At 34.9% G+C, this 27289-nt stretch overlaps 1 protein-coding gene across 1 annotated transcript in view; it reads left to right on the forward strand.

The window, feature by feature from the left end:
• Positions 1 to 27289, forward strand: part of BIRC6 (baculoviral IAP repeat containing 6) — a 209564-nt gene that overhangs the window by 42864 nt on the left and 139411 nt on the right. The window contains exons 8-20 of the mRNA XM_052649517.1: positions 37 to 197; positions 4795 to 4853; positions 9372 to 10766; positions 15087 to 15236; positions 17904 to 18129; positions 20300 to 20460; positions 21450 to 21581; positions 22072 to 22203; positions 24360 to 24538; positions 25606 to 25739; positions 26122 to 26283; positions 26374 to 26505; positions 27168 to 27265. Of these exons, the coding sequence (XP_052505477.1) occupies positions 37 to 197; positions 4795 to 4853; positions 9372 to 10766; positions 15087 to 15236; positions 17904 to 18129; positions 20300 to 20460; positions 21450 to 21581; positions 22072 to 22203; positions 24360 to 24538; positions 25606 to 25739; positions 26122 to 26283; positions 26374 to 26505; positions 27168 to 27265 (3121 nt within the window). The remainder of the gene's footprint in view (positions 1 to 36; positions 198 to 4794; positions 4854 to 9371; positions 10767 to 15086; positions 15237 to 17903; positions 18130 to 20299; positions 20461 to 21449; positions 21582 to 22071; positions 22204 to 24359; positions 24539 to 25605; positions 25740 to 26121; positions 26284 to 26373; positions 26506 to 27167; positions 27266 to 27289) is intronic.

Below are 27289 nucleotides of genomic sequence, written 5' to 3' on the forward strand. Positions count from 1 at the left end.
CAGTTGTAAATTTAGGCTTTTCATTTATTTGTTTAGGTGCACTTAAAGTTTGAAATTAATGCGTATGATCCAGCGATCGTACAACAGCTTATTCTGTCAGGAGAACCAAGCTCGGCAGTTGAATCCAGGAGACCAACTTTGGCATGGCTGGAAGACTCCTCTAGTTGCTCAGATATACCAAAGTTGGAAGGAGATAGGTGTGTAAATTTGTTTTAATAATATTTATGGAAATTAAGTGTTTTCCTAAATTGTATATTCTCTTAATTCTAATTAGACAGAAGGCATTTGATCAAGAGATTAGAGAGTCACTGTTTGGTTAGAAATCCAAAAGAACAGTATAATTCCTGAAATAAATTTTCATTCACCAACACCATAGTCTGTAAAACATATTTTATTTTCTGTCTCAATCCATACCAATGGAATAATCACTCTATTGAAATATAAATTCTAAATAATGAAATCCTTGGATTAGACTTGTAATTTCACCTTCTACTAATTCTTTTCATAGAGCTGTTGAATCATTTGGTTCATTTCTCCTTTTTTCATTAGCACCTAAAATATAGAAATGGTAATCAATAGTGAAATAACCTGTGGTTAGGCTAGATAATCTAATTTTTATTTAAATGTATTAGTAGTTAGCGATGAGTTGAGGTACAATAATCATTGCCAATGAAAGATTCTGGTAGACTTGTGCTGGATTCTCTTCCATTCAGCCTTTCTAGAGCTTCATGATTTCTGTGGCTGTATTTGATCTGTGCAGGGGAGAGAGAGTCAGCGTGTAATCCCACGTCACCTAATTGTCTCCCAGGAGGCGCTTGTAACTCTGAACTGGGTTGGATTATAGAGCAACATTTGTGATGGTCCCCTGGAGGCAGAATGAAGGGTTCCATAAGCCACTCAGCTGGTCTTCAGCAATGGCAGCTACCAGTTTGTAAGATTCTGAAGGCAGTAATGTGAAATGGAGCCTGCGTAACTGTGATCAGATGTCTTGTATGGAGATCTGTCATTTCACTTGCAGGGCTTCTTGTGTTACTGATGTGTGATTGGTGTTACGCCACAGTGATTTAATCATTTTACCTCACTGTTTGGTAGTGAAACTTTACTAATGGAGATTTTTTTCATTATTAATGGAAAATTCACTGCATATTAAATGTCTAGTCCCTGTTGCTAATAGTATGTGGAAATTTTGGGTCTGTAAATGAATGTGGTCTGAGCTCTGGAACAGGCTGAATTAAAGCATCATGGTGTTCTCAGTTATTTCAAGTCCCTGTGAGAGCTTAATGAGAAAGCAGTTGGCCCATTGTTGTCTTGAGTTTGACCATATTTGCCAATAGAACTGAAAATGAATCCTGCTTGATCTCTGATTTTCTTAGAAATTAGTGGAAAATTATTCATAGACGATAATGAACTCGGTATGTCCTGAACACACTGACTTTAATTAGAACTTTTGACTGCAGAGTTTTGTAATTTGAGGATTAAAATTTGAATCAAGGTGTACTTTTAAGATTATACAGATACACACACACACCTTGGTAAAGTGTTTCACATTTTAGGTAAACGTATATCCAGTATTTCTGGTGGACAGGTGTTATCTGAGCTAGTGTGCTGGGGTTGAGATATAAATCCCTCTGCCTGCTTTTTTAAGAGACTTAAAATCTGTTTGGGTAGAAGGTTACAAAGACTACTCTGGTGGTTGGAGGAAGCTGAGGAGGTGGAGCTTCAAGCCCTTTATCCCTGCTTCCTCTCCTCCAGAGTTAGCAGGATTCCTGTTGGATTGGTATTGGATATAATGAATCAAACCACTTCTGCCTCTAAGGCTCAAGATATAGTATATATATAATAGTATATTTTATTTTAAAATGTACTGTTTCATTAGCTTGAGAAATAATACATTAACTGAATTAAAGCTTAATCAAGAAGTTTAAAGTATTACAATGTAGCTTGCTTAGAAATTGTTTTTTGTCTGTTTCTACCTAGTAGGCAACATTTGTCTTTGTTCTGAATTTATTTAAGGAATATTTCGGATGTGTATAATTTAATTAATGTATTTTTAATTTATTTGGTTGCATCGAGTCGTAGTTGTGGCGTGCAGCCTGTCTAGTTGTGGGTGCATGGGCTTAATTGCCCAGTTCCCTGACAAGGGATTGAGCCGGAGAACTCTGCATTGGAAGGCGGATTCCTAACCACTGGATCACCAGGGAAGTCCCAAGGACACATTTAATTTTAACGAATTAACATTTTGTCTAGATGCCTCATTTGTATGTTATGTTTTTCAAATTGGCAAAAATTTCCTTAGTTAACTCTAAAGTTGCTTATATTGTTGTATATCTCAGTTATATACCAAAACTAAGATACATCTATACTATTAGCACATATAATCTTAACTAAGCATTTTAAACTTATTCATATATTTTTTTGCCTGTTTATTACTTTGCAAAAGGTTTTATTTCATGTAAAAGACTTTAGTAAATTTAGTGTCTGTTATGTAAGTATAGTTGACTTTTGAACAGCAGGAGTTCAGTGTTGAACTCTGTGAGTCCAGTTATTTTTTAAAATGAATACTACACAAACTGTGGTTAGTTGAATCTGTAGATGCAGAACCATGGATGCAAAAGGCCAACTATTGTAATTTATACACAGATTTTCCACTGCAGGGAGGGCTGGTACATCTAACCTGTGTGTTAATGGTCAGCTATAAATGCATGCTTATTGTAGAAATGTTGGAAAATATATGGAAGTAAATTGAATGGAGTCTCCATTTTCATACCATCAAGTCATGAAAGTTAACTTTAGCTGTGTAGTTTTTTTTTAATTCATGTGATTAAAAGAAATTTATTGATGCATCATTACCTATCATAAGATTCACCCTTTTAAGTGTACAATTCAGTTGTTTTACTCATGATTTTATCACATGGCAGTATGAGTGTTTTTCTGTCAAATATATTTTTCAAAATACTATTTTGAAAACTTTCACAATAAAGCCTTTTTTTGTGTGATTTAATTAAGGCAATTATCTGGCAATCCTTTGTAACATTCTTAGTAACTTCAGAACACCTAAACTCTGTCTTTAAATATACTACTACTAGGTTATCTTTTATTCTAAGTGTAGATGGGTAATATTTCGCTATTTTTCTTGATGTAAAAATCCTCAAAATCTACTGTGTTTTCTTGGTTTGGACTTCTTTATTTTGGATAAATTCCCAGTCATTAATATTTCCTCTTAAGATTTATTTTTCCAAGCATCTTTATTATTTTTCTGAGACTAGCCATTAGTATTTGAATAGCTTAAAGCTAACTTAGGAGGTTATCTTTTTCACATCCTTTTAAAAAATTTTTAAGTTATAGCATGAAATTGGTTATGGTAATTACTACCAGTTGAAAAAAACACAGAAATTTTGTCAAAAATATCTAAGCAAATATCTCCCCACCCCAGTTTCAGACGTTACTTTAAGCATTGCTAAGGGAGATTACCAGGTTATATTTTATAGCATTATAAATGCCTAGTTCTTTCAGATGGATGTGCCTGCAGTGTATTGTTTCAAAAAGGGAGAATTACTTTTCCTTCCTGTGAACTTCGTCTTTTAATTTTTGTAGTTTATCAAAATTTTAGAACTACTATAAATGTGCTGATTGTTCATTCAGACACAGACTAATGTTGTGCTGGAGTGCTCTGTAATTATATCTTTTTATCTTGTCTGCTAACAGTGGAGACTGAGAATAAAATGGGTGCAAAGAGAGAGGCTGGCAATTTCTTGGCTACTTGAATGAAAGCAAAAGAGCAGCTATTGTCTTACTGTCTTGACTCTTAAGTTGTAGTAGTTTTCCTGCTTGTCAAGGATTTCTTAACATCCCCTCCCAAACAAGCAAAAAATAAATAAATAAAACCAAGAGTGAAACACAAATGGAATGCATGTTTCTGTGAAAACACTTCTATACACACATATTTACTCAGCTGTTCTAATTGGTTTTAGGGTATAACTTTGCTGAGTTCAGGAGTAGAATGCTAAGTCACTTCAGTCATGTCTGACTCTGCGACCTTCTGGACTGTAGCCCGTAAGGCTCCTCTGTCCATGGGATTCTCCAGGCAAGAATACTGGAGTGGTTGCCATGCCCTCTTCCAGGGGATCTTCCTGACCCAGGGATCAAACCTGTGTCACTTCTGGTTTCCGCATTGGCAGGCAGGTTCTTTACCATTAGTGCCGCCTGGGAAAGTGAAAGTGAAGTCGCTCAGTTGTGTCCGACTCTTTCTGACCCCATGGGCTATAGCCTATCAGGTTCCTCAGTCCATGGAATTTTCCAGGCAAGAGTACTGGAGTGGGTTGGCATTTCCTTCTCCAGGGGATCTTCCCGACCCAGGGATTGAACCCGGGTCTCCTGCATTGCGGGTAGACACTTTACCATCTGAGCCACCAGGGAAGCCCGTCCCTAGTAGTAGAGTGGTTATTAAAATTTTACTACTGGAAGCTTGTGCTTGATTTTATTAGCTGGTTTTTTTTTTTTTTTCATTTTATTTACCCAAACTATCCCTGTCTACACCTGTTCAGTTGTCTCAATCCTACAGATTCTACTATAAATTTTTAGAGATTACCACACTTTATTTCAGGCAAGCATTTATTTAATGATTTAAGATGATTCACTATTAGTGTAATCAGGGTTTTAGTCAACTTATATATTACATAAGCTAGTTGTGTGATGCTTACGTTTTAGACACGAAACAATGGTTGTAACTTTATACTTTGCTTTCTCATGTGTACTTTATTTTGAAATGGAAAATTTTAATTTGTCTTTTTTAAGCGATGATTTACTGGAGGATTCAGACAGTGAAGAGCATTCCAGATCAGATTCTGTGACAGGTATGTAAAAAATGTTAGATAATCTATTTTTATATCCTTGCATTTATATAGTTTCTAGGTAGAGCTAAATACCAAATAATTCTGTATTTTGAGTACAAAGTCTAAATTTTCATTAATATACAAAGAAAATTATGTATCAGATCTTGAATTAGTAATGTATATGTAGTTTCATACTAAAAATTTAAATAGTACTTATTTGCGCCAAAGGAATTAAAAATGAATCTTACTAAATCTGTCATGTAAGTCAGTGACATTAAACTCTGCCCAATATGTTCAGTTTATTTGTATACTGTATTGTGTTGTTAAATAAATGTAATGTTTAAATCAATAATTAATAATTATTAATTAGTGATTTCTTATTCCCTAAAGAAAACTGTATGAAATATTAGGGCAAAGGGGTATAAAAGGCTTCATATTTTAATGTAGTTATAGGCAAGGCATCTCAAAATAGTTTTATTGTATCAGAATTCAAATCCTAACTGTCATTTATTATAGTCTGATTGCATTTTCTAGTGTATAAAATAGTGATATTTAAATCTCTTATTTATAATTTTGGTAACTAAGATTAAAATTCGTGAAGCAGAGTACTTGGGCAGTAGCCACTATTTTAAATAAGTGACCATTATTAAATTCGAGCTGTATTCTAATGTCAATGTCATGAATTAAGGACATACATTACTTATGAAATCTCTTTAGAGGAAACTTGGTTTTAGATAGTTCGGTTGTTAAAAGTTACGTGTCGGAAGTTAGTATAGTGTAGCCGATGCTCTCAATTCTAATTTGTTGTAAATTTTTTTTTTAAAGCTACCAAACAGAATACTGCACTGGTTTTTAGATTCACCTTCATTTGTCTTTTAAGGTAGTTCTTAGAATGAAAAAATTAAGAAAAGTAGGAAACTTCCCTGAATAATAACACAAATGTGTAATTAGGTCTGGGAAGAATAATTGATTGCATTTAAAAATGTAGTCTGATGAAGTGTGCTCTTTTTCCAGTTTGTTACCCCTTGGCCAAAGAAAGGGCTACTGTTGCAGTTTTAAACATCTGACAAGAATACACTGGTCATTGGTTATCTGGAGATCTAGTTAGAGCTTGAACTCTTACAAAATAAGTCTTTGGTCTTGTCAAGTCACTTAAACTCTCTGGGCTTCAGTTTTTCCTATGTAAAGTGAAATGTTTGAACTAAATGTTCTTTTTTCTGCCCTTAAATTTTTTTTATTCTAACTTGAATCTTTCCTTTGTATGCTGTTGCTTAACTCTTTCCTCTTGGTCTAAGGATCTCAGTAGGTATTTTTGTAATTGTAGGAGTTGTTACGTATTGATCTGTTTCCTTAACCCTTTTTTACCTTTATATTTTTCATCTATGCCTGTTTGATCTTTCACACTTCCTTTAGATCCTGTCCTCTTTACTTCACTTCCCAGTACCTAGAATATTACTGTATGTTTTTGTTGACTCTTTTCTATGATACCTCCTTTAAAGTTGGGAGTGGTGTCCTTATATAGTATTGAAACTAGGTAGCTGTGGTATGAGGGAAAAAAAAAAATCCTTCCAGTGTAGAATTTTTACTTTATTTGAGGATTTGTAAGTGGTTCATTCATTTATAGTAAAATATATATAACCTTTTAAACTAATTTTATATTGAGAGACTATTGGTGAATTTATGGAGGCTTGTGATATTAATGGGAAATGTATTGTCTTCCTGAAGTATGTAAAATTAAGTAATAGATGCTGTTTCACAACTTACATTTCCTAGCTCTAAGCTCGTCCCATCAATTTGAATGATATGATCTGAAGAATTATAGGTTGTATTTCTTAATTTCAAAAGTGTAAGTGGAAACTTAAGAGACGTTTATCTGTTTTTTAGTTGAAAGTTAACGATTTTTGAAAGTATCTAGATGATACAGGAAAGACAAGTTTGCCCTTGGTCCACATATCAGAATAAAGGAGTGCACCTTCTTTTGTAGAGTGGGAAGAGTGTTTGGCAAAAGACTGAAGAACAATTCAAATTGAAATTTGATGGTTCAGAAATATGCGTAACTTAAACCTCTGAAGTTGGCTGGTAGAACTGTGGGACTGACAGTAGCTCAGTAAGCAGGGTAGAGAAGGGTTTCCCAATATGATTATCTGAAGAATATTATACTGCAGGATATTTGTAGGTATGTTTTATAAAAATTTATTTTGTGGTCCAGTTGGTTTGAGAAATTCTGAGGCAAGTAAAGATCACAGTTTTCCTTAACTGCAGTATTGACAGTTGTCATTGTGTTTTGCCAGTCTTATAAGGGGAATGGAGAGTCCTCGGAGAAGGCAGTGGCACCCTACTCCAGCACTCTTGCCTGGAAAATCCCATGGACGGAGGAGCCTGGAAGGCTGTAGTGCACAGGGTCGCTGAGGGTTGGACACGACTGAGCGACTTCACTTTCCCTTTTCACTTTCATGCATTGGAGAAGGAAATGGCAACCCACTCCGGTGTTCTTGCCTGGAGAATCCCAGGGATGGGGGAGCCTGGTGGGCTGCCGTCTGTGGGGTCGCACGACATGACTGAAGCAACTTAGCAGCAGCAGCAGAGTCCTAGACGTTGATTAAATAGTTGAGAAGCAGCACAGTAGTAATGTTACCTGTTATATTTTCTTTTTTAATGGGTATTCTCATCTCACATGACCTTTGCTTTGAATATTGTCTTAACTGTGGTTAATATATGTAACTAATGGTTAATTTATTTTCTTTTAAAATGTGCATAGACTAAAATAGCTTTTTCTTGGCAATTTCCTATCATAACTTATCAAGTAAGTTACAGTTTAGTTACAGTGTATTATTACATGTTATAAAAATCTCACTGTCAGCTTTCAACTTCATGTCTAAATGAGTGAACTCATAGAGTAAATATATGTAATTATTGCATGGCAATATAAAGACTGCACATGAATATAGTCAAATGAGTGGTTAAATAAACAACTTACTAGTACAATTAAATTGTGAAGTTTATAACTAAGTTTTTTTCTGCTTAGTGAGACATGGATATTGTTTTAGATGGCAATAGTGACATTATATGAAATGAGAAGATTATGCTCAGAAAATAAAGAAGTCTTGATAAAGCTGTTAGCATTTTGAAGATACTGTTTATGAAATGGTTAACAAAATGGTATAAACAGAGCTTTCAATATAACTCAAGTGTTTGATGTTCCATAAATCTCTCTTGTTTATTCCTTTACTTGGGTAACTTTCAAACTTCTGTGCACTCACTTTGAGTTATACTTATTTCCTTCCTTTTCTGAGTTCTTCTTAATCTTAAATTGTAAAGCCAATTCCTTTTTTTTTTTTTTTGCATTTCCACAAGTTACGTAGAGTGATTTTTATATTTTTGTTTGTAATAGATTGTTCCCTGATAGTTTGTGCGGTTGAGAAAAATAAAGGATGAGTTGAAACTTTGCATTTAGTATCAAGAGATTATCCCTGGTTAATAAGAGGTTGACTGACCTCTACTTCAGGGTTTTGTGTAGAGAGAGATGGTATTTTTGGAGAACTGAGACAGAGGAATGACCTTTATTCTATTTGAAGGGGATAGTTTGAAGCACACGATAAATAAAAAGTCAATAAGGAACAATGTAATGTAGTTGACTTGAACTAAATATTAGCAGATAGTGCAGAAGACATTTAAGTTGTTTGTTTATTTAGCCTCTCCTGGGTCTTCTTTGCTGCGTGGCCTTTCTCTAGGTGTGGTGCTTAGGCTCCTCCTTGTGGTGGCTTCTCTTGTGGCGGGGCATGGTCTCTAGGGTGTGGGGGCTTTGGTAGTTGTGGAGCGTGGGTGCACTAGGTGTCGTCCCGGGCTCTAAAGTGCGGGCTCAGTAGGTGTGGTGCCCGGGCTTAATGCTCCACCGCAGTTATCTAATCTGTGTCTCCTGCATTGGCAGGCAGATTCTTTACCACTGAGCCACCAGAGAAGCCCTAGAAGATGTTTATATTTCACTCAAAATGACAAATTTGGGAAACTTTTTGTGGTTACTATTTTTCTGAGCTGAGGTTCAAGTTAAATTGCGTACTGTTACATAGTAAGACAGTCAACTGATAATTAGCATGTGGAATGGGAAAGAGGTGATGAACTGAGATTATAGTAGTGTTTCATGGATATTCTGCAAAGTGCATAAAGGACAGATGCATAGTATTGAGTGTAATTTTGGTGTAGAATTGAAGGGCAGAAGTCTGTTATTATGATATTAATAATATCTTCATTCTTAACCCGTTTATTCTCTCTCTCTCTTTTTTTTTTTTTTAAGAATTTTGCTCACAGATTGCCAGGAGAGTGTATTGTGAATTGAAAAGGATTTTTGAGACTCTTTAATATCTGTGGTTTTTCTGAGCAGGTTCATCTCAGCTTGGATTAAATTTCCTTAAAAGGACTAAATTGTTCCATTAATGTGTTTAAAATGTACCGACTGGATGATTAAAAGAGAATTAATGAAAATGTTATACTACAGATTTTGATTTATATTCACAAGGTCATTTGTATTGTTCCTTTTCAAAGGGCATACATCACAGAAGGAAGCCATGGAAGTGAGCCTTGATATAACAGCACTCAGCATCCTCCAGCAGCCAGAAAAGCTTCAGTGGGAGATTGTTGCAAATGTGCTTGAAGATACTGTTAAGGATCTGGAAGAACTTGGGGCAAATCCTTGCTTAACCAGCTCTAAGAGTGAAAAGACAAAGGAGAAGCACCAGGAACAACACAACATTCCCTTTCCATGTTTATTAGCTGGAGGTTTATTAACCTATAAATCTCCTGCTACCTCACCCATTAGTAGTAATTCTCACAGGTCACTGGATGGTTTAAGCAGAACTCAGGGTGAAAGTATATCAGAACAAGGGTCAACTGACAATGAATCCTGCACTAACTCAGAATTAAATTCTCCTCTGGTAAGGAGGACTTTACCCATCTTGCTTCTTTATAGCATCAAGGAATCTGATGAGAAAGCAGGAAAAATCTTTTCACAGATGAACAATATAATGAGTAAAAGTTTGCACGATGATGGTTTCACGGTTCCACAGATCATTGAAATGGAGCTGGATAGTCAGGAGCAGTTGTTGTTGCAGGACCCTCCTGTGACTTACATTCAGCAGTTTGCAGATGCGGCAGCCAACCTTACCTCTCCAGATTCTGAGAAGTGGAACTCTGTGTTTCCCAAGCCTGGGACTTTGGTTCAGTGCTTGAGGCTGCCAAAGTTTGCAGAGGAGGAGAATCTTTGTATAGACTCAATAACTCCTTGTGCTGATGGAATTCATTTATTGATAGGACTGCGAACATGCCCTGTTGAATCCTTGAGTGCAATAAATCAAGTAGAGGCCTTGAATAACTTAAATAAATTAAACTCTGCACTATGTAATAGACGGAAAGGTGAGCTGGAATCAAATCTTGCTGCAGTGAATGGTGCAAATATTAGTATAATTCAACATGAATCACCAGCAGATGTACAGACTCCTTTGATAATTCAACCTGAGCATAGGAACATTAGTGGTGGATATTTAATACTTTATAAAATGAATTATGCCACTCGGATAGTGACATTAGAAGAGGAGCCAATAAAAATCCAGCATATCAAAGATCCCCAGGACACAATTACCTCGCTCATTTTGCTTCCACCAGATATATTGGATAACCGAGAGGATGACTATGAGGAACCTCCTGAGGAGATGCAGTTAACCTCAAAGAACGGGGTTGAGAGAGGAAAAAAGTCTGATATTTCTACTCTTGGACACCTGGTCATAACCACTCAGGGAGGATATGTAAAAATATTAGATCTTTCAAACTTTGAAATTTTGGCCAAAGTGGAACCTCCGAAAAAGGAGGGCACTGAGGAACAGGATGCATTCGTTTCTGTCATCTACTGCTCAGGCACAGACAGGCTGTGTGCATGCACCAAAGGTAAGCTGTGGGCTTGTTTCGTTCATTTACTGCTCGGGCACAGACAGGCTGTGTGTGTGCGCCAAAGGTAAGCTGTGGGCTTGTTTGGTTCTTCATCAGTCTTATGAAATCAGTATACAGGGCATTCATTTATGTGTATGCTGAGTGTGACTTTTAGATCCATATAGATGGAGAGAAATTTATGTTTATAATGAAGTGGTAAATCTTTGTACTGTTGTACCTGTTCTTAAAACACTTTTCTGCTGCTCTAGGTAAGGATTCTAATTGTAAATAAGTTAGTAAGTCTCTCAGAAAGTATCTTCACTGCTTTAACCTCAAGAAAATAACCTGCTGTAATTTCTGTGAGTCCCAACTGTATCTGCTCAAATTTGTAGCCTTGGACAAATTACTTTAAACTCAATAAACCTTTGTTGATTTATAAACTAGGAAAGACAGTCTATTTTCAGGCTTGACAGAATTAAATGAAATAATGTATGTAAAGTTTCTGGCACAAATATTAATACATGTTGTTATTTTCTTCTGAAATAAAAGTGGTAAATAATTATTAATTCTGCCAAATAAGCGTTCCTTGTCATATTTAATCCTAACTTTCTGCAGACAGTGAATCAGTTTTGCAATATTTGAGGCCTCTTGTAGAGTAACAGGTAGTGTTACTAAGGAATTACTGACCATATCAGGCAAAGTGAATAGTCCTATTGATTGTTTAGTAGGAATTTAGGACCAGGAGATGCTTGAAGTCTCAGTGACTATAACCAGTGCTTGGCAGAAAAATTGGGATTGGGAAGAGTAATGCATCTCATTCGTGGTTCTGGTAGGAATTAATCTGAATTTTTCCTCTCTTTAAAAAGATTTCAAGAGTTTGGCTAAGAAGGATAATGGTGGATGTGGTGATGTGGATTGCTTTCTTTGAAACACATTTAGTGAAATAACATGGGGGAAAAAGCCAAATAACATCAACATCTAACTATTTTTTAAAAAGGAATAGTCTAAAATAGCTTTAGAATAATGAAACTTTCAGAAAAATCATTAAAATACTATGTGGTATCAAGGATAATTTGAGTTTAATCATGTATATGCCAGTTCATTTCTGTGAGAGTTTTAGCTTTGTTAATTTCAGTCATCACACTGACTTTATGAGGTATGTGCTAGTTTTGTCTTCATTTTAGTTATCTCTAAAAAAAAAAATAAAAAGAAACCAAGGGAGAGAGAGGTTAAGTAATTTAACTTGCCTAAGTCACAGAGCTAATAAATGACAGAGTTAGTGTTCAGACCTGTCCAGGTGTGCTTAAACTACATTAAATTGCCAGAATATAATAAAAGTAGGAGACCCTGCTTTTATTGAAATTTTATACTTTGAACTTTTTGGTATATTTTCATCTGAAAGATTAAAAAAAATGAAAACTGTTTAGCTTGCTGTAGGCCATTCGAAATGGAAGTCGTTTTGGAATCTGAGTGACCTGTTGCCAGGGCATGTAGTCATAAGATACTAGTAGTTTTCACAAGTGCAATCAAAGTTTAATGATTTGAATTTTTGATGAGATACGGTTTTGGCGATTCAGAGGAGAAATAACATTTAAGTTATAAAATAGATCAGTGTTCTCGTGGAGTTTAGACAATGACAGTAAGGAAGTGATCACGATTATGATGGAATTTAGGTGAATTGAGGACAAGAGAAAACATGGGAAGTTAATTGCTTTGAAAATTATTCCCCAGTTGCTTAAGGATTAATTGATCAAGATGCATTTGAAAAGATGAGACTAATAGCAATAAAGAGGACAAAAAAGTTGTTTTAAAATGTTCGAATAACAATCCATAAAGTAGAGTTTTAAAAGCACTGTAAACTGTAAATCAAATGGATTTGACACTATCTTGTAAGTATATTCAAATCACATAAAAGTTTTCTCATGGAGAAACATTGAGCCTGTTGATTAAAACCTACAATTAATGCTATAAATTAACTTCTTTTGCACAGCATGTGGGATGTGGGATCTTAGTTCCCCAATCAGGGGTTGAACCCATGCTCCCTGCAGTGGAAGTACAGAGTCTTAACCACTGGACCCCAGGGAAGTCCTCCATTCATTCTTTCTAGTTCCGTAGTTGCATTGATGGTACTACTGACCTCTAGAGCTTCCTACCAATTACTTCCTATTCTGTCCTTTGGTGTGATGTCACTGGTGCTTATGTTGATTCTGTTTTTTAATACCTTTTCTTGAAATGATCTTCTTATTGGATTATCACAGTCTACTTCAGAGTAATGCTAGCTTAAATCTAGTAAAATATAGAAACTTTGCTCTGATTTTTCTCTCTCCCAGCTTTGTGCTACTGTTGTCTTATATATTACATTTAGATGAGTTATAAATCCAACCAAAAAATGTTATTTTATATGGTCTTTATCTTTTAAAAAAGTTAAATGAGGAAAAAATATGTTCACCTTCTTTTGGCATTTTGTTTTTTTCTTGTGAATTTTGTGTTGCCTTCATCTCATATGGATAGACTTTCGTTAGTACTTATGGTAAGGCTGGTCTGCTAGCAGAAAACTCAGTCTTTGTTTATTTGGAAATGTTTCTATTTCATATTCATTTTTGAAGAATGACGCTGTGTGTAAAATTATTGATTGTTCCTGCACATATCATTCTGTTGTTAACTTCTTTTTGATCTGTTGTTATTTTTTGATGAGGATTTACTCTTAACAATTTTCATATGTAACGTGCAACTGTTGATCTGTTTTTATTTCACTGATTCCTTCTGTCATCTCAAATCTGCATTGAGTCTCTAGCAAACTTTTCATTTTAGTTACTTTTCAATTCTAAGAATTGCCTTTTGTTCTTTTAAAATAATTTCTGCTAATTTGTTGAGATGATTTGTTGATTCATTTTTACCATTCATTTTTTGAATTCTCTATACCTGATATCCTTTTATTATTTAAAATATTTACAACAGCTTCTTTGAAGTATTTGTCTGCTAAATCGAAATCTGGGTGCTCAGAGATATTTCTCATTGCTTTTGTTTTTCTTGAACATGGGTCACTGTTTCATAATTTTCAGTTTAATACTGGACATTTTAAATAACGTAGTAGAACCGCTGAATTCTGATTTAACCCCCATTTGGAAATTGTTGTTATGTGATTGTTTGGTAGCCCACCTGGACTAAATCTGTGAAGTCTGTTTCTTTTGCAGCCACTGATGTCTCTTTCATTGTTTTCTCCACTGGTTTTTATTTTTAAGACTTGTTTCTTATTTGTTACCTGTCTGTCCACATAGTTTATTGTTCAGCTAAAGATTTTGATAATTGGTTGTGACCAGATACCTTCATTGGCAAGGTTGTGTTCAAGTGTGCCCTGGCTTTTGTTTTCTTTATTTTTATTTTCTCTTGTGCCCTTTCAGGTCTTTTCTGCATAAGCATTGGGGCTTAGTAGACAGGGAATGTGTTGATGACTTGGGCCCCCTCTGGTCTTCGTGGCACCTATGTGCAACCTCTGATCAGTGTGGAATATTTGAGATGTTTACCAAGCCCCCTGTGTTTCACTTTTTGTAACTCTTTTAAATCCCTGGTTAGTTCTGTTGTTTTGCTTGCCCCACACAGAATGCTGGCTTCAGATAGCAAAGTTGATGGGTTTCTTTTCACCGTTGAGTCACCTTAGGCAGACAAGCTTTCCAAATCACTGAGTCCCTGTGATATTAGTAGCAAATCTGGTTTTCATCATTTGACTCACTCTGTTTAAATGACAGTTTTGTTCAATCTTATAATTGCTTTTAAGAGTAAGATTTATCTTGTTTTGTCATGCTGGAAGTAAATCTCCAATTATTTTATTTACTTATGTTTATTTCTTAAATATTTTGTTAAGCTCACTTTCCTTTTTTTTCTGGAGTAGAAATATGAAAAATAGAAATTTGATTTGGTTTCATTTTATTGTGAATGCTTCAAAAAATTAGGAAGAATTGTTGTTTAGTTTTGCTACTGCTGTGATTAAAAGAGTGGGATGTGCATTCTGGTATAGCTAGTGCATCAGTTTTCTCATCTGTAGAGTGGCCACAATAATACCCCCTACTTAAGGTTATTTGTGAAGACTAAATGAATTAAGCATTTAAAATAATGTCTTACACATGTAAGTACTACATAAATAACTATTTTCACATATGAAATTGTAATTCCTTGACAATTTGATTCCTAAGTTGTTGGAGATATATCACTTTAGTAGCTCTCTTTTTCTGCCTTTTAAGTGGTGTTAGAATAAATTAAGTTTCTTAACTAAGTAGCAAGCACTTGTCTGTTTACCTATTTTTCATATACCTGTGTTGATGAAATTTTACTATACTGTAGGTGGTGAGCTTCATTTTCTCCAAATTGGAGGAACCTGTGATGATATTGATGAAGCTGACATACTAGTGGATGGATCTCTTTCTAAAGGAATAGAACCGTCTTCAGAAGGTTCCAAACCTTTATCAAATCCTTCAAGTCCTGGCATTTCAGGTATGATATTAACTTTTAAAAATGATTATAAAAAATGCAAATTCTTGTGATGTTCAAAGTTCTGAATCACTCTTTTATAATCTAAAACATTATTTCATTTTTTGTAGTCAATTCTTGGTTACTTTGAGAGTTCATTTGCTTGTTGATATTCTTTTATCAGACTTGTTTTTGTATATTATTTATCACTCTGTTTTCAATAGTTGGAAAATGTTGTAAACATTAAAATAAGAAATGGTTCTCAATCTGTGGTAAGTTGGTGAGTTTTGGTAAAGTCACCTAAGAGCTAACAACATGATTTTGGTTGTTTAAGAAGCTCTTAGTCTAGTTAGGATGAAACAAAACAATATGAAAGAGTGAAGAATTCACCAAGTAAGTGTAAAGTGATTGGAATGGCTAATATTAATTGCTTCTGGAATAAAATGCTGAAAAAATATCCTTTCCTTAGGGTGATATTTTCAGACCCTCATCACCCCATTGTGAACTTTTAGATAGGTTTGGTTTTGTTTGCTTGCCTTTTCTCCCATCCACCTTCTATACTGCCCCTTGAACTTGTTTTTCAAAAGATGTTATGTCAGCATTGTTACTCCTGCTTAAAAATCTTTACTTGCTCTGTGGACTAATAACTGGTCTTCTGCTCAACCTCCAGTTATTGGAAACGTTCTGAGATTTCTAAAGTGTATTCCGTTTCATGCTCTTCATTTGTTACTAAGCTCGCTTTCCCTGCCCTTGCCCTATACCATGGTCCTTTTGTACTTCCAAGTGCTGATACATTTTATCCTTGGCACTTACCACACTTTATTCCCCAACCTAACTATTAAAAGAAACCTAGCATTTAAAAGAACTTTAATGAATCTTTAATGAAAAATGGGTTTAAACTCAAATGTATTCCAAACAGAAATGACACATAAAATTTTTATTTCTTCTTTTTGAATTTGTACATTTAGGTATTTGATCATTCTTCTTTGCACTAAAGGCAAACTTTGAGTGATTACTGGTATAATAAATCTTAATTTTAGTGATTACTTGTGTAATATGTAGCAATCTTCACTACCTTATTTCAGGATTTCTCATTCTCAGCACTATTGACATTTCGGACTAGATAATTCTTCGTGGCGGGAGGCCTGTCTAGTGCTGTATTAGCTGTATATGTAGCTTCTACCTACTCGATTCCAGTAGTAGACACAATTGCCTCCATCCATATGGCCCTTGGGAGGCAAGATTATCCTCTGTTGAGATAAAGTGACTCATGTCTCTTGCTATGTATAATTGGACTTACTTGTCTTGATTGACTATACAAGTTTGTTTAAAAAGCTAACATATTGGATGTTTTCGTATTTTATGGGATATTGGTATAATAATTTTCATATAAAGTCCATAAAGTACTCTTTAGTAAAGATGAATTAGGTTATAAACATGTAAATAATGTAAAGGAGCATTGATATGCTGTTAAATGTTTGCAAACAATATTAATAATTTCAATCATATTTTTAAAAGCCCTAAGCTTTGAGGGCTTTTTAAAAAGCCCTTTGTTTTTGAACTGTGATGTTGGAGAAGACTCTTGAGAGTCCCTTGGACTGCAAGGAGATCCAACCAGTCTATCCTAAAGGATATCAGTCCTGAATATTCATTAGAAGGACTGATGTTGAAGCTGAAACTCCAGTACTTTGGCCACCTGATGTGAAGAGCTGACTCACTTGAAAAGACACTGATGCTGGGAAAGATTGAGGGCAGGAGGAGAAGGGGATGACAGAGAATGAGGTGGTTGGATGGCATCACCAACTCAATGGACATGAGTTTGAGTAAACTCTGGGAGTTGGTGATGGACAGGGAGGCCTGGTGAGCTGCAGTCTGTGGGGTCGCAAAGAGTCGGACATGACAGAGCCACTGAACTGAACTGAGTTGGACTGAAGCTTTGAGGAAAAACATAGTTTGAAGTACACTTATAGTAATTTTATAGAACTAAATGTAAACTTTCTTTGTGAAACTATTCTAAATTTATCAGATTTCATATTTTAGTCTTTAAATTTTTTTTGTGGTTGTTAATTGAAACAAGTTTTTCAGCTTTGTTGTATGTTAGCCTTTTCAAAAATGTGAATACATATATTTGTAAAAGCAAACTTATCTCTCTGAATCAGGTTGTTACTCTTACAATACTGGTGTGTATACATGGTATTCTCAAGTACCCTAGAAGTGGAAAAAATACTGCTTTGAGTTTTTGGTTTGTGTTTTTTTGCCATCAGTATAGCTTTGGTTTTTTTAAAAATTATTTTTTAATAGAGTAAAAAAGAGCAGGTATTGTGTGCTTGCAGATGTTTAACATTTTGTTTTGTAAATAACAAAGTGTAAAAGTTAATGATTGATGTCAGTCAGGACTTACACTTCAGCACCAGTCCTTTTGTTGCCCTTGTCAATCTGGAGCTCCTTAAATCTCAGTCAGGGCCCTTCTCAGGTTGATCTTGGGTTTCTCCAATAATGAGTTCCCTTTCTATAATTTAAAATATTTGAGGTGGATTTTTCTTATGTCTGTATGGACTGAGTGCTAGTTACTTTAGCCTATAGTATTAACTTAGGCTATTTGGGAAATGTTGTGATTGACTAGACAAAAACATGGATTAAAATTTCTTTCTTGTAAAACCAATTTCAAACTCTGCATTCATTGTTATTAAGGAGTTGATTTATTGGTGGACCAGCCATTCACCGTTGACATCTTGACATCTCTAGTGGAGCTAACCCGCTTTGAAACTTTGACTCCACGGTTTTCAGCTACTGTTCCGCCATGCTGGGTGGAGGTGCAACAAGAACAGCAGCAAAGGAGGCATCCTCAGCATCTGCATCAGCAGCACCATGGGGATGCTGCTCAGCATACTAGAACTTGGAAACTACAGACTGACAGGTAACACATTCGGCTTAGTTTTAGAACTTAAGTTCATCTTATAGTGACAACATAGAATTATGATTATATGTTACTGTTTCTGTTAACTTTTGCATATTAACAGTTTTATTTGTCACCTTGGTTTTAGAAATTCCTATATTCTTTTTTTATTTTTATTTTTTATTCTATTTATTTATTTATTTATTTTACTTTACAATACTGTATTGGTTTTGCCATACATCAACATGAATCCGCCATTCTTTTTTTAAAAAAATATTTATTTTTGGCTGTGCTGGGTCTTCGTTGCTGCGTGGACTTTCTAGTTGCCGGTAGGGGCTACTCTGTATTTGCAGTGTGCAGGCTTCTCATTGCGATGGCTTTTCTTGTTGTGGTGTATGGACTTGAGGGTGTGTGGGCATCTGTAGTTGTGGTACATGGTCTCAGTAATTGTGATTCCCAAACTTTAGGTTACAGGTTCAATAGTTTTGATGCATGGATTTAGTTGCTCCATGGCCTGGTGGGATCTTCGTTGATTAGGAATGGAACCAGAGCCTCCTGCTTTACCACTGAACCATCGAGGAAGCCTAGAAATTCCTGTATGCTTATTCTTAGTTGTAGGATAAAATGCTGAGAGTAATCCATCCTTCCAGTTAGTTTGTTAAATAGACATGTAGATTGTGTGACTAAATATTTAAATGTTTGTTTTCTATAGGTACTTCTTTTTTTGTTGTTGTTAATATGGGTTCCCTTAAAAAATTTTTTTTTTCTATTGAAGTGTAGTTGGGTTACAGTGTTGTGTTGTTTCAGCTGTGCAGCAGAGTGAATCAGTTATAAATATACCCGCTCTTTTTTAAGATTCTTTTCCCATATAGGACATTACAGAGTATTGAGTAGAGTTCCCTGTGGTATATAGTTATACAGTAGTGTGTGCATGTTAATCCCAATCTCCCAGTTGTGCAGGTACTGTGGAAGGTACTAGTAAAATGGCTCTTAGGAAATTTACATTCTAGTGGTGATAGACAGGCTGTTAAGACAGCTATCTACTATGTCATATAGTAATAAAAGCTTTGAAACACATTAAAACAGAATGGCAATAGAGTTGTTGGGTGTGCCTCTCTGTGTGAGAGAAAATGTGTGTGATATTTTTATATAAGGGGTCTCAGAAAGGCTTCCATGAGGACATTAATTTGGAGACAATAGAAACTACAGAGATCCTGAGGAGTATATGTTATGAATTTTAGGAGGAGCATGGAGGCTACTGGTTAAGTGCAGTGAACATGGAGGAGAGTGATAGGAAGTAAGATCAAAGGAAATAGTTTGTAGCTAGATCATGAATGTCTTTATAGGCTACAGTGAGACTTTTACATTGAGTGAGATGGGAAGGTGTTAGTTTTGAATATAGGAGTGATGCGATATAATTTATGTATTAAAAGGATATACCGACTGCTGTGTTGATAGTATATGAGTGGTTGTGGTGTGTGTACTAGAGGGAAGAGGCAGGAGCAAGAATTCTAACTTGAACGCTGTTGTGGTAATTCAGATAATCATGGTGGTGGTGATGGTGAATTGGACCATGATGATAATTGACAGAGGCAGTGAGAATAGTGAACAGATACAGCTTGGAGGTAGAAGGAATCGTATATGCTGATGTACTGAGTGTCTGGTGTGAGTGAGAATTGTTAAGGATGACTAAAGTTTTGGACTGAGCTCATTAAAAAATGGAATTTCTTTTTACAGCTTTTAGAGTTGGTTACCAAGTAGTTTTGGGTTATTTATGTTAAGTTTGAGATACCTAGTAGGCATTTGGATTTGAATCTGAAATTTAGTGGAGGAGTTTTACTTTTCAGCACATATACAGAATTTAAAATCAGAGGATGGACATGTATAAGAAATACAAAATGTTCTTACTTTAAAATTAAATTTCTGTGACCCCACTCTTAGAATCAGGGTGGGCCCATAAGTCTGCACATAATTCTGATGCACAGTAGTTCACACTTAGAGGAACAAGGGCTTTTTGGAGTGTACAGTGCCCAAGGCAGGTATGGTTCTCAGTAGAACTGCTTGTCTTCTCCCCTAATCCCATTGAGAAGCATTCGGTTTTGTTGGCACATCAGAGAAAGGTAATATAAGTAATAAGATGGTTACAGCTAAAGAAAGATTTCACTCTATCATTTTCTCCCTTATTTGACAGCAACAGCTGGGATGAACATGTATTTGAATTGGTTTTGCCTAAAGCTTGTATGGTTGGACATGTGGACTTCAAATTTGTTTTGAACTCAAACATCACCAATATTCCACAGATACAAGTGACACTGCTGAAAAATAAAGCTCCAGGCTTAGGGAAAGTCAATGGTAAGAATGGATCAAAATGTGAAGATTTTGGTTTCTTAAAAAGACTAATTTTCAATTTGGCTGTCTAGTTTTGACATCCCTTCTTGCTCCCACACCCCTGTGCTCTTCTCTGCTTTTTGTGGTTCTATTTAGAGAAGTTTATCCAGAGAACACTGAAGAACTTTTCAGTAACTCTGTTGTTCAGAATTGCATAAACTTGAGTAATTTAATTATGATTTTAGGCAGTTAGTTCCTTTGTGAGTTAGTTTCACTTGTAGCATTACTGGACTTATTCATTTCTCTTTGTGAGAAGACTTGTTTGTAAAAAGAACTTTGTTATGGAATGCATATATTCTTTTAAGGTTATTAGTAAAATTCAGAACGTAATGCCAGAAATATATTCATCTTTATTTATCTTTCTTACTAGCTCAGAACTTGATATATTGAGTTATTAAAATAGATTATACATACTTGACATATTTGGAACTAGACGTTATTTCTCAGTGTTTTCATCTTAATAGGTTAATTTAAAAGGCTAGAGATAATTTCAGAGTAAAAGTCTATTTCACACCAGGGATAAAAACATTGAAACCTGAATAATTTCCTATTTTATAAATATGTATGTATGTGTTTGTGTATATATATGTGTTTGTGTGTATATATGTGTGTGTTTGTGTGTGTGTGTATAATTTTGAATCATGACAGATTCAGATTTAATTGGTGTAGGACTTAGGTACTGATATTTTTAAAACTCTGCAGGTGGTGTACTATATAGCCTAGGGTAAGAATTCTTGGTTTAGTGGCTAGCAGATTATTTCTTCAGGTGAATATTTTACCACCTTTAAAAGAGAGAAGAGAGTATAAAACACTTGAATCTAATTTTCTTCCTCCTCTAAAAACCATTTTAAAAATCACTGTAGTTCCCAATTTAATGGAGAATTTTAGAATTTTAGGCACATAGATCATTGATGTTAAGCAACATTAAGTTTACTAATATTTTTATCCTCTAGAAACAGCAGTAGATAGGCAGATCACCTTTCCTTTGTCTCCAGCTCTTAACATTGAAGTGGAACAAAATGGGAAACCGTCCCTGGTTGATTTGAATGAAGAAATGCAGCACATGGATGTAGAGGAATCACAGTGTGAGTTAAATTACAGAGCTGTTGTCCATGACAGTAAAAGGAGTAGTGATCCAAATGTATCCTACTGGGCAAAGATTTCTTTATGGCTTGCAAAAACATGGTTTTAAGAACACAATTAAAAATAACCTATAATTCTGCTTCGGCAATACGCTTTAATTTTCAGCTCATCTTAGTGAACACAGCTGTGCTAATGCTTGCGTTTTTGTTTTTTAATATCTTGAGATTTGAGATCATGTCGTGGTTTTATAATTTTTTTTGTTGTTGTTGAAAATCAAGGTGAATGTAGATAATATGGGAATGAAAAACAGCATAATATATCAGATAATGATTATAGTTCCTTAGCATGATAGCAAATTTTATTTGAACACATTCTAAGTATGGAATTTTGTGTGGTGCTGTTATGTGTAAATGGGATGGATATTTGCTTATTAACTACTACATTTTAAATAACACACTAATTTAAAAGAAAAATGTGTATTTTTCTTTTTAGGTCTTAGATTATGTCCGTTTTTAGAAGATCATAAAGAAGACATTCTCTGTGGGCCAGTATGGCTTGCTAGTGGCCTTGATCTGTCGGGGCATGCTGGGATGTTGACGTTAACAAGTCCCAAACTGGTTAAAGGTGAAGTAACATGTTTTACAAAAGCAGAATAAATAGTCCCACAGTTGTAAAAGTAGATTTTTAAAAAAATAACCTGATTTCAGAAAAATAAGATACCTTTTTTGGGGGGACTTTTCTTGAATGATTCCATCAGTTTCATGGTAGCTGAGGTAATTTCCTATCATATGTGACTATTGTTATGTGAAACTCTAAGATCTATGTTCTGTGTCTTGAGGGTCTCAGTGCTTTTTGAAAAAGCACAAAGAATATGAATGTAGTATGATTTAGCATGTTATACAGAATTCTTCCAAATAACCAAACATTATGTTATGGCATGTTTGCCTTTTCCATCAGTTTAGTCCTGTGTTTTCAGGGTGTTTGTTGTATGTTGTTATAATATCTTTTCTTAAGGGTTTTTTATAGAGGAGTTTTGAAAGTATTAGATATAATGATGTGTCTAAAACACAAGTTACAATGTATATTTTATATCTTATGTCTATAAGATATTAGATATTACAGTAGTAAGACATTTATGTCACCTTTATATCTCACGGGTGAATTAAAAAATCCAAGTGAGACACCTCGATCATTAAAGTAAACTTGGAGGTGAGAAGGCTGTGGAGATCCTTCTATAAACCAAGAAAATATCAGACCACCTAAATAACAACTGTTTTAATTTGTCTGCATTCCCTTTATAATGTTTGTCCCCATTCACACACTTCCCTTTAGTTACAGGCGCAGTATGTACACAAGCTTGATTGTACTCCTTGACTACATCTTTTTCATTTCATTCAATTAAGTTTATGAGACCCTGTGATTTGTTAGGTTACATACTAGGTTATAGTGGAGAGCAAAACTGTGTAATAACTGTATAATAACATCTCTCATATTGCTGGAAGTGTAAGTTAGTTGTGTTAAATGAGAATGTGAAACTTAAAATCTTATATGAAAATTAAAATGTTGGCTTTGACAAAATTGTGTATGTGTGTGTGAGTTGCTCAGTCGCATCCGACTCTTTGTGACCCCATGGACTGTAGCCCACCAGGCTCCTCTGTCCATGAGATTGACAAAATTGGGGATAGATTATATAATATGTGTTTCAAAAGTCTCAATAATGGAAAGGTGTTAGTTTTCCTAGAATTTAGTAGAAGTGACTATTCTTCTCTTCAAATTCCTTGAACTTTGAACTGGAGAAAAAGATTGCTAAATTTTTGTGTATGTGTAAAAGGATGATGTGGGCCAAAGACATGTAGAAAAAGAAAACTGAAAAGGAGGGTCTTAAGACATTTTAGAACCTAGACTAGTGCAGCAGTAAGAAGAATACAACAGTGCAGTGCCAAACAGTAGTCAGGCAGGTCAGCGGCAAACAACAGAAGTAGCTTTTGTAATCACAGAAGGATTTCATACCTGCTTAGGCAGCAGCTTATGGGTTGCTCATGGGTATGTTTGAGGGTATTTTTGCAACTAATTTCACATATATATTGTATGGTATGATTTCAACTTAGTTAAAATACATAAAACATAAACCAGTGATAATAACTAATATTTATTGAGTGCTTCCTTTTGCCATGCAGTTATAAGTGTTTTAATTACCTTTGAGGTAGGTACTATTATTATTTTTACTCACTTTTGAAGAAACTGGACCATGGAGAGTTTAATTTGTCACATGGCTAATAAAATGGCAGAACCATTATCTGACCCAGATAGTAGCTCCAAAGCCTGTGCTTTTTTAAGTGTGTAATACTATAATGCTATGTGTGTATGCATGCACGTGTGTATGTGTGTGCGTACATGCATAAAAGGACTGGATGGTTACACATAATGATAGATCATTATTTTGGGCGGTGCTTCAGTGACAGACAGTGTTTTCTGTTTTTTCTATAGTTCACAAAATTTCTGTGGTTGAAATGAATAACTTCTTTGGGATAAAACATGCCAGGTGTCAAAACTTTCTATATTATGCTGTTCATATAACTGCTGTGCTTTTTGTTCATTTGCTGCCAATATACATGAAGGTTATTTAGCCATATTATATGCAAGCAGTATAATTTGAAAATCCTGGCCAAGTGTATTTTTCTTTCTGTGGAGTTAATTACTTAGCTTGCTCTATGAACACAAAAAGCAGTTTTGCATTTTGGTGATTGAATTATTTATCCCATTCTGCACCACTCCTCTAGGTATGGCAGGAGGAAAATATCGTTCCTTTTTGATCCATGTCAAGGCAGTGAATGAAAGAGGAACGGATGAGATCTGTAATGGTGGTATACGTCCTGTAGTAAGACTTCCATCCCTAAAACACCAGAGTAACAAGGGATATTCACTTGCTTCACTCTTGGCAAAAGTTGCAGCAGGCAAGGTATGAAACATTATCATTTTAAACTGTAACATGCTGGTTTTATTTATTTACTTATTTTTTAATTGAAGGATAATCACTTTACAGAATTTGTAAACTGTTACATGCTGTTTTAAACGTTATAGTTGAGATTTGATACACTCTTGGAAGTAGCATGGCCCATAATTGATTTGTTTTAATAGATAACTTGGTTTGTTTATAGTTTTTCTCTGCAGCAAGTTAAAAACATATAATGAAGGAGAAAATATTTACATTAACTTTAAGCTGTCTTTCTTTTATAAAGTATATTCATTGGGGAGTAATTGTTAGCAGGCACTTGCCTTAATAATTATTTTTGACCATAATGCTTATTTCCTTGTGGGTAAGAATTCGTTTCTGTGCCCTTTACTGGTAACACACCACTTTTTTTGTAAACATTTGGGAAGCTGCAGAAAGAGAAGTAAGTTGAGAATTGATTTCAGAGGTATATCATAAAATTCATGTTCATTTTCTACAACTAGCTGTATATCATGCAGTTTCTTCGTACTTGTTTGATCTTGGACTTTCTTGAGCACTAGAGATTTTGCTTCTCTATCATCATTATCCATAAGCAACAATAGAAATATCAGTAACACCAGCCATCTTATATTTGTATAGGTCTTCCAATTTTTCAAGAACTTCTGTGTACTTTATCTGATTTAAGCCCTGAAATAACTCTGGGGTAGGCAGAGCAGGTGCTGTTACCTCCGTTTTTTCATATTTTAAGTGAGGGAATGTTAGAGACTGGGGAGCTGGCTTAGCTCACAGACCAGTAGCTGGGACTGAGACTCAAGACTTCGGCTTGATAATCTTTATTCACTGGGCTATTGCCTTTAAGCAGTGACTATGTCTCTTCCACTATAATTTTATAACAATTTTATAACAGTGGAGTAAATTAGTCATTTACTGAATATGAGGGTAAAAGCTATCATTTTAGTTTGAGATTTATGTTTTGGTAGTCATAGTTGTTATATTCTTTTATTTATAAACTTTAATGGTAAATAACTTTTTGTTTCATTTGTTCATTCAATTACTTACTTTCACATGTTCAGGAAAAATCCTCTAATGTTAAAAATGAAAATACAAGTGGCACCCGTAAATCTGAAAACCTCCGGGGTTGTGACTTACTTCAAGAAGTCTCAGTTACCATCCGAAGATTTAAGAAAACTTCAGTTTCTAAGGAAAGGTAACCTCATTTTCTTCTACTGTTCTTAAGTAATAGAAGTATAAAGGAAGACTTTCCAGTAAATATATCAATATCCACAAAATTTTAAAATCCTAACTTTTACTTGAAAATTTTTATTTGCTTTTCATTTCTCTTAAGCGCTTATGTCCTTGATGGTATGTATTTTTACTTTATTGGTTCATCCTTGGTGTTCATATAGTGCTAGGTAATTTTCAGAAGTTCTTTGTTTTTAATTGTAATATTCATGATTCCAGATGAAATATTTGATGTCCAACCAGGTTGAAATAGCTTTATTTTTCTCTTTTGATTATTAATGTATTTATGTATATGTGTGTGTAGGGGTATATGCATATATATATATATATATTTTTTTTTTTTGTAGAGTGCAGCGATGTGCCATGTTGCAGTTTTCAGAATTTCATGAGAAGCTTCTCAACACTTTGTGTAGAAAAGCAGATGATGGCCAAATCACAGAACATGCCCAGAGTCTTGTGTTAGATATTCTTTGTTGGTTAGCTGGAGTACATTCGAATGGACCTGGAAGGTTAATAAGATTTTATTTACCACAGATTGCCCTTTGGATGTTATGATTGGAAGTTCAGCATGAGCCTAAACGCCTGCTATTGTTTTGCAGCTCAAAGGAAGGAAATGAAAGCCTGCTTTCAAAAACACGAAACTGTCTTTCAGACATTGTACGTGTTTGCTTCTTTGAGGCAGGACGAAGCATAGCCCACAAGTGTGCTCGATTTCTAGCCTTGTGCATCAGGTTGGTGATTTTTAAGTCAAAAATATACTTTGTAGGTGCTCCTGTAGTTTGGCAGGTGATACCTTGTGTCTAGGGTCATTTGGTTCTTGTTAAATATATGTATAACGTAAGTGGATTTTTGAGGATTATTGAGATCCTAGGAAAAAAAATTGGGGTTTTTTGGGCAAAATGTCACATTAAATCTAGTAATAAAAGTATTCAACTGGGCGTCTCTGCTTATTAGAAGATTTGGGGGAGTTTGGTAAGGGGAACTCTTCCCTCACTTTCACTCCCACTATCCCTGATTGTCTTTGGATTCTTCACAGAGGCCTTTATTACCAGTTATGTCAGTTTACCCAGACTTACTTGTAGCATTGTGCAGGTCATTTTCTCTAAACCCTGAAACTATCTAGGAAATGTTTGAAATTAATAGTTTGTATTGACTGTACCTGCTTTTTAGCTCTTTTGGGTTTTGAAAAAAAGAGTGGTTTATCGCATAAGAAAACAGTTATAAAGACCCTTACTACAGTCAGTCCCTACTATCTTTCTGCACATTTACAGGGCTTTGAGGCAGGTTTTTTTCAGTCTGTATGAACACATTTAAAGATTGAATAATACAACATGTTTAGAATTAATTACCTTGAGTAATGTATTTAAACTTTTTCTTTAAAAATTTTTTTCAGTAATGGCAAGTGCGACCCATGTCAACCTGGATTTGGATCTGTTCTGTTGAAGGCCTTACTTGATAATATGTCATTTTTACCCGCAGCAGCAACTGGTGGTATGTGAAACTTGTTCAGTCATA

Source organism: Budorcas taxicolor, chromosome 11, assembly GCF_023091745.1.
Source record: "Budorcas taxicolor isolate Tak-1 chromosome 11, Takin1.1, whole genome shotgun sequence".
Taxonomy (NCBI): domain Eukaryota; kingdom Metazoa; phylum Chordata; class Mammalia; order Artiodactyla; family Bovidae; genus Budorcas; species Budorcas taxicolor.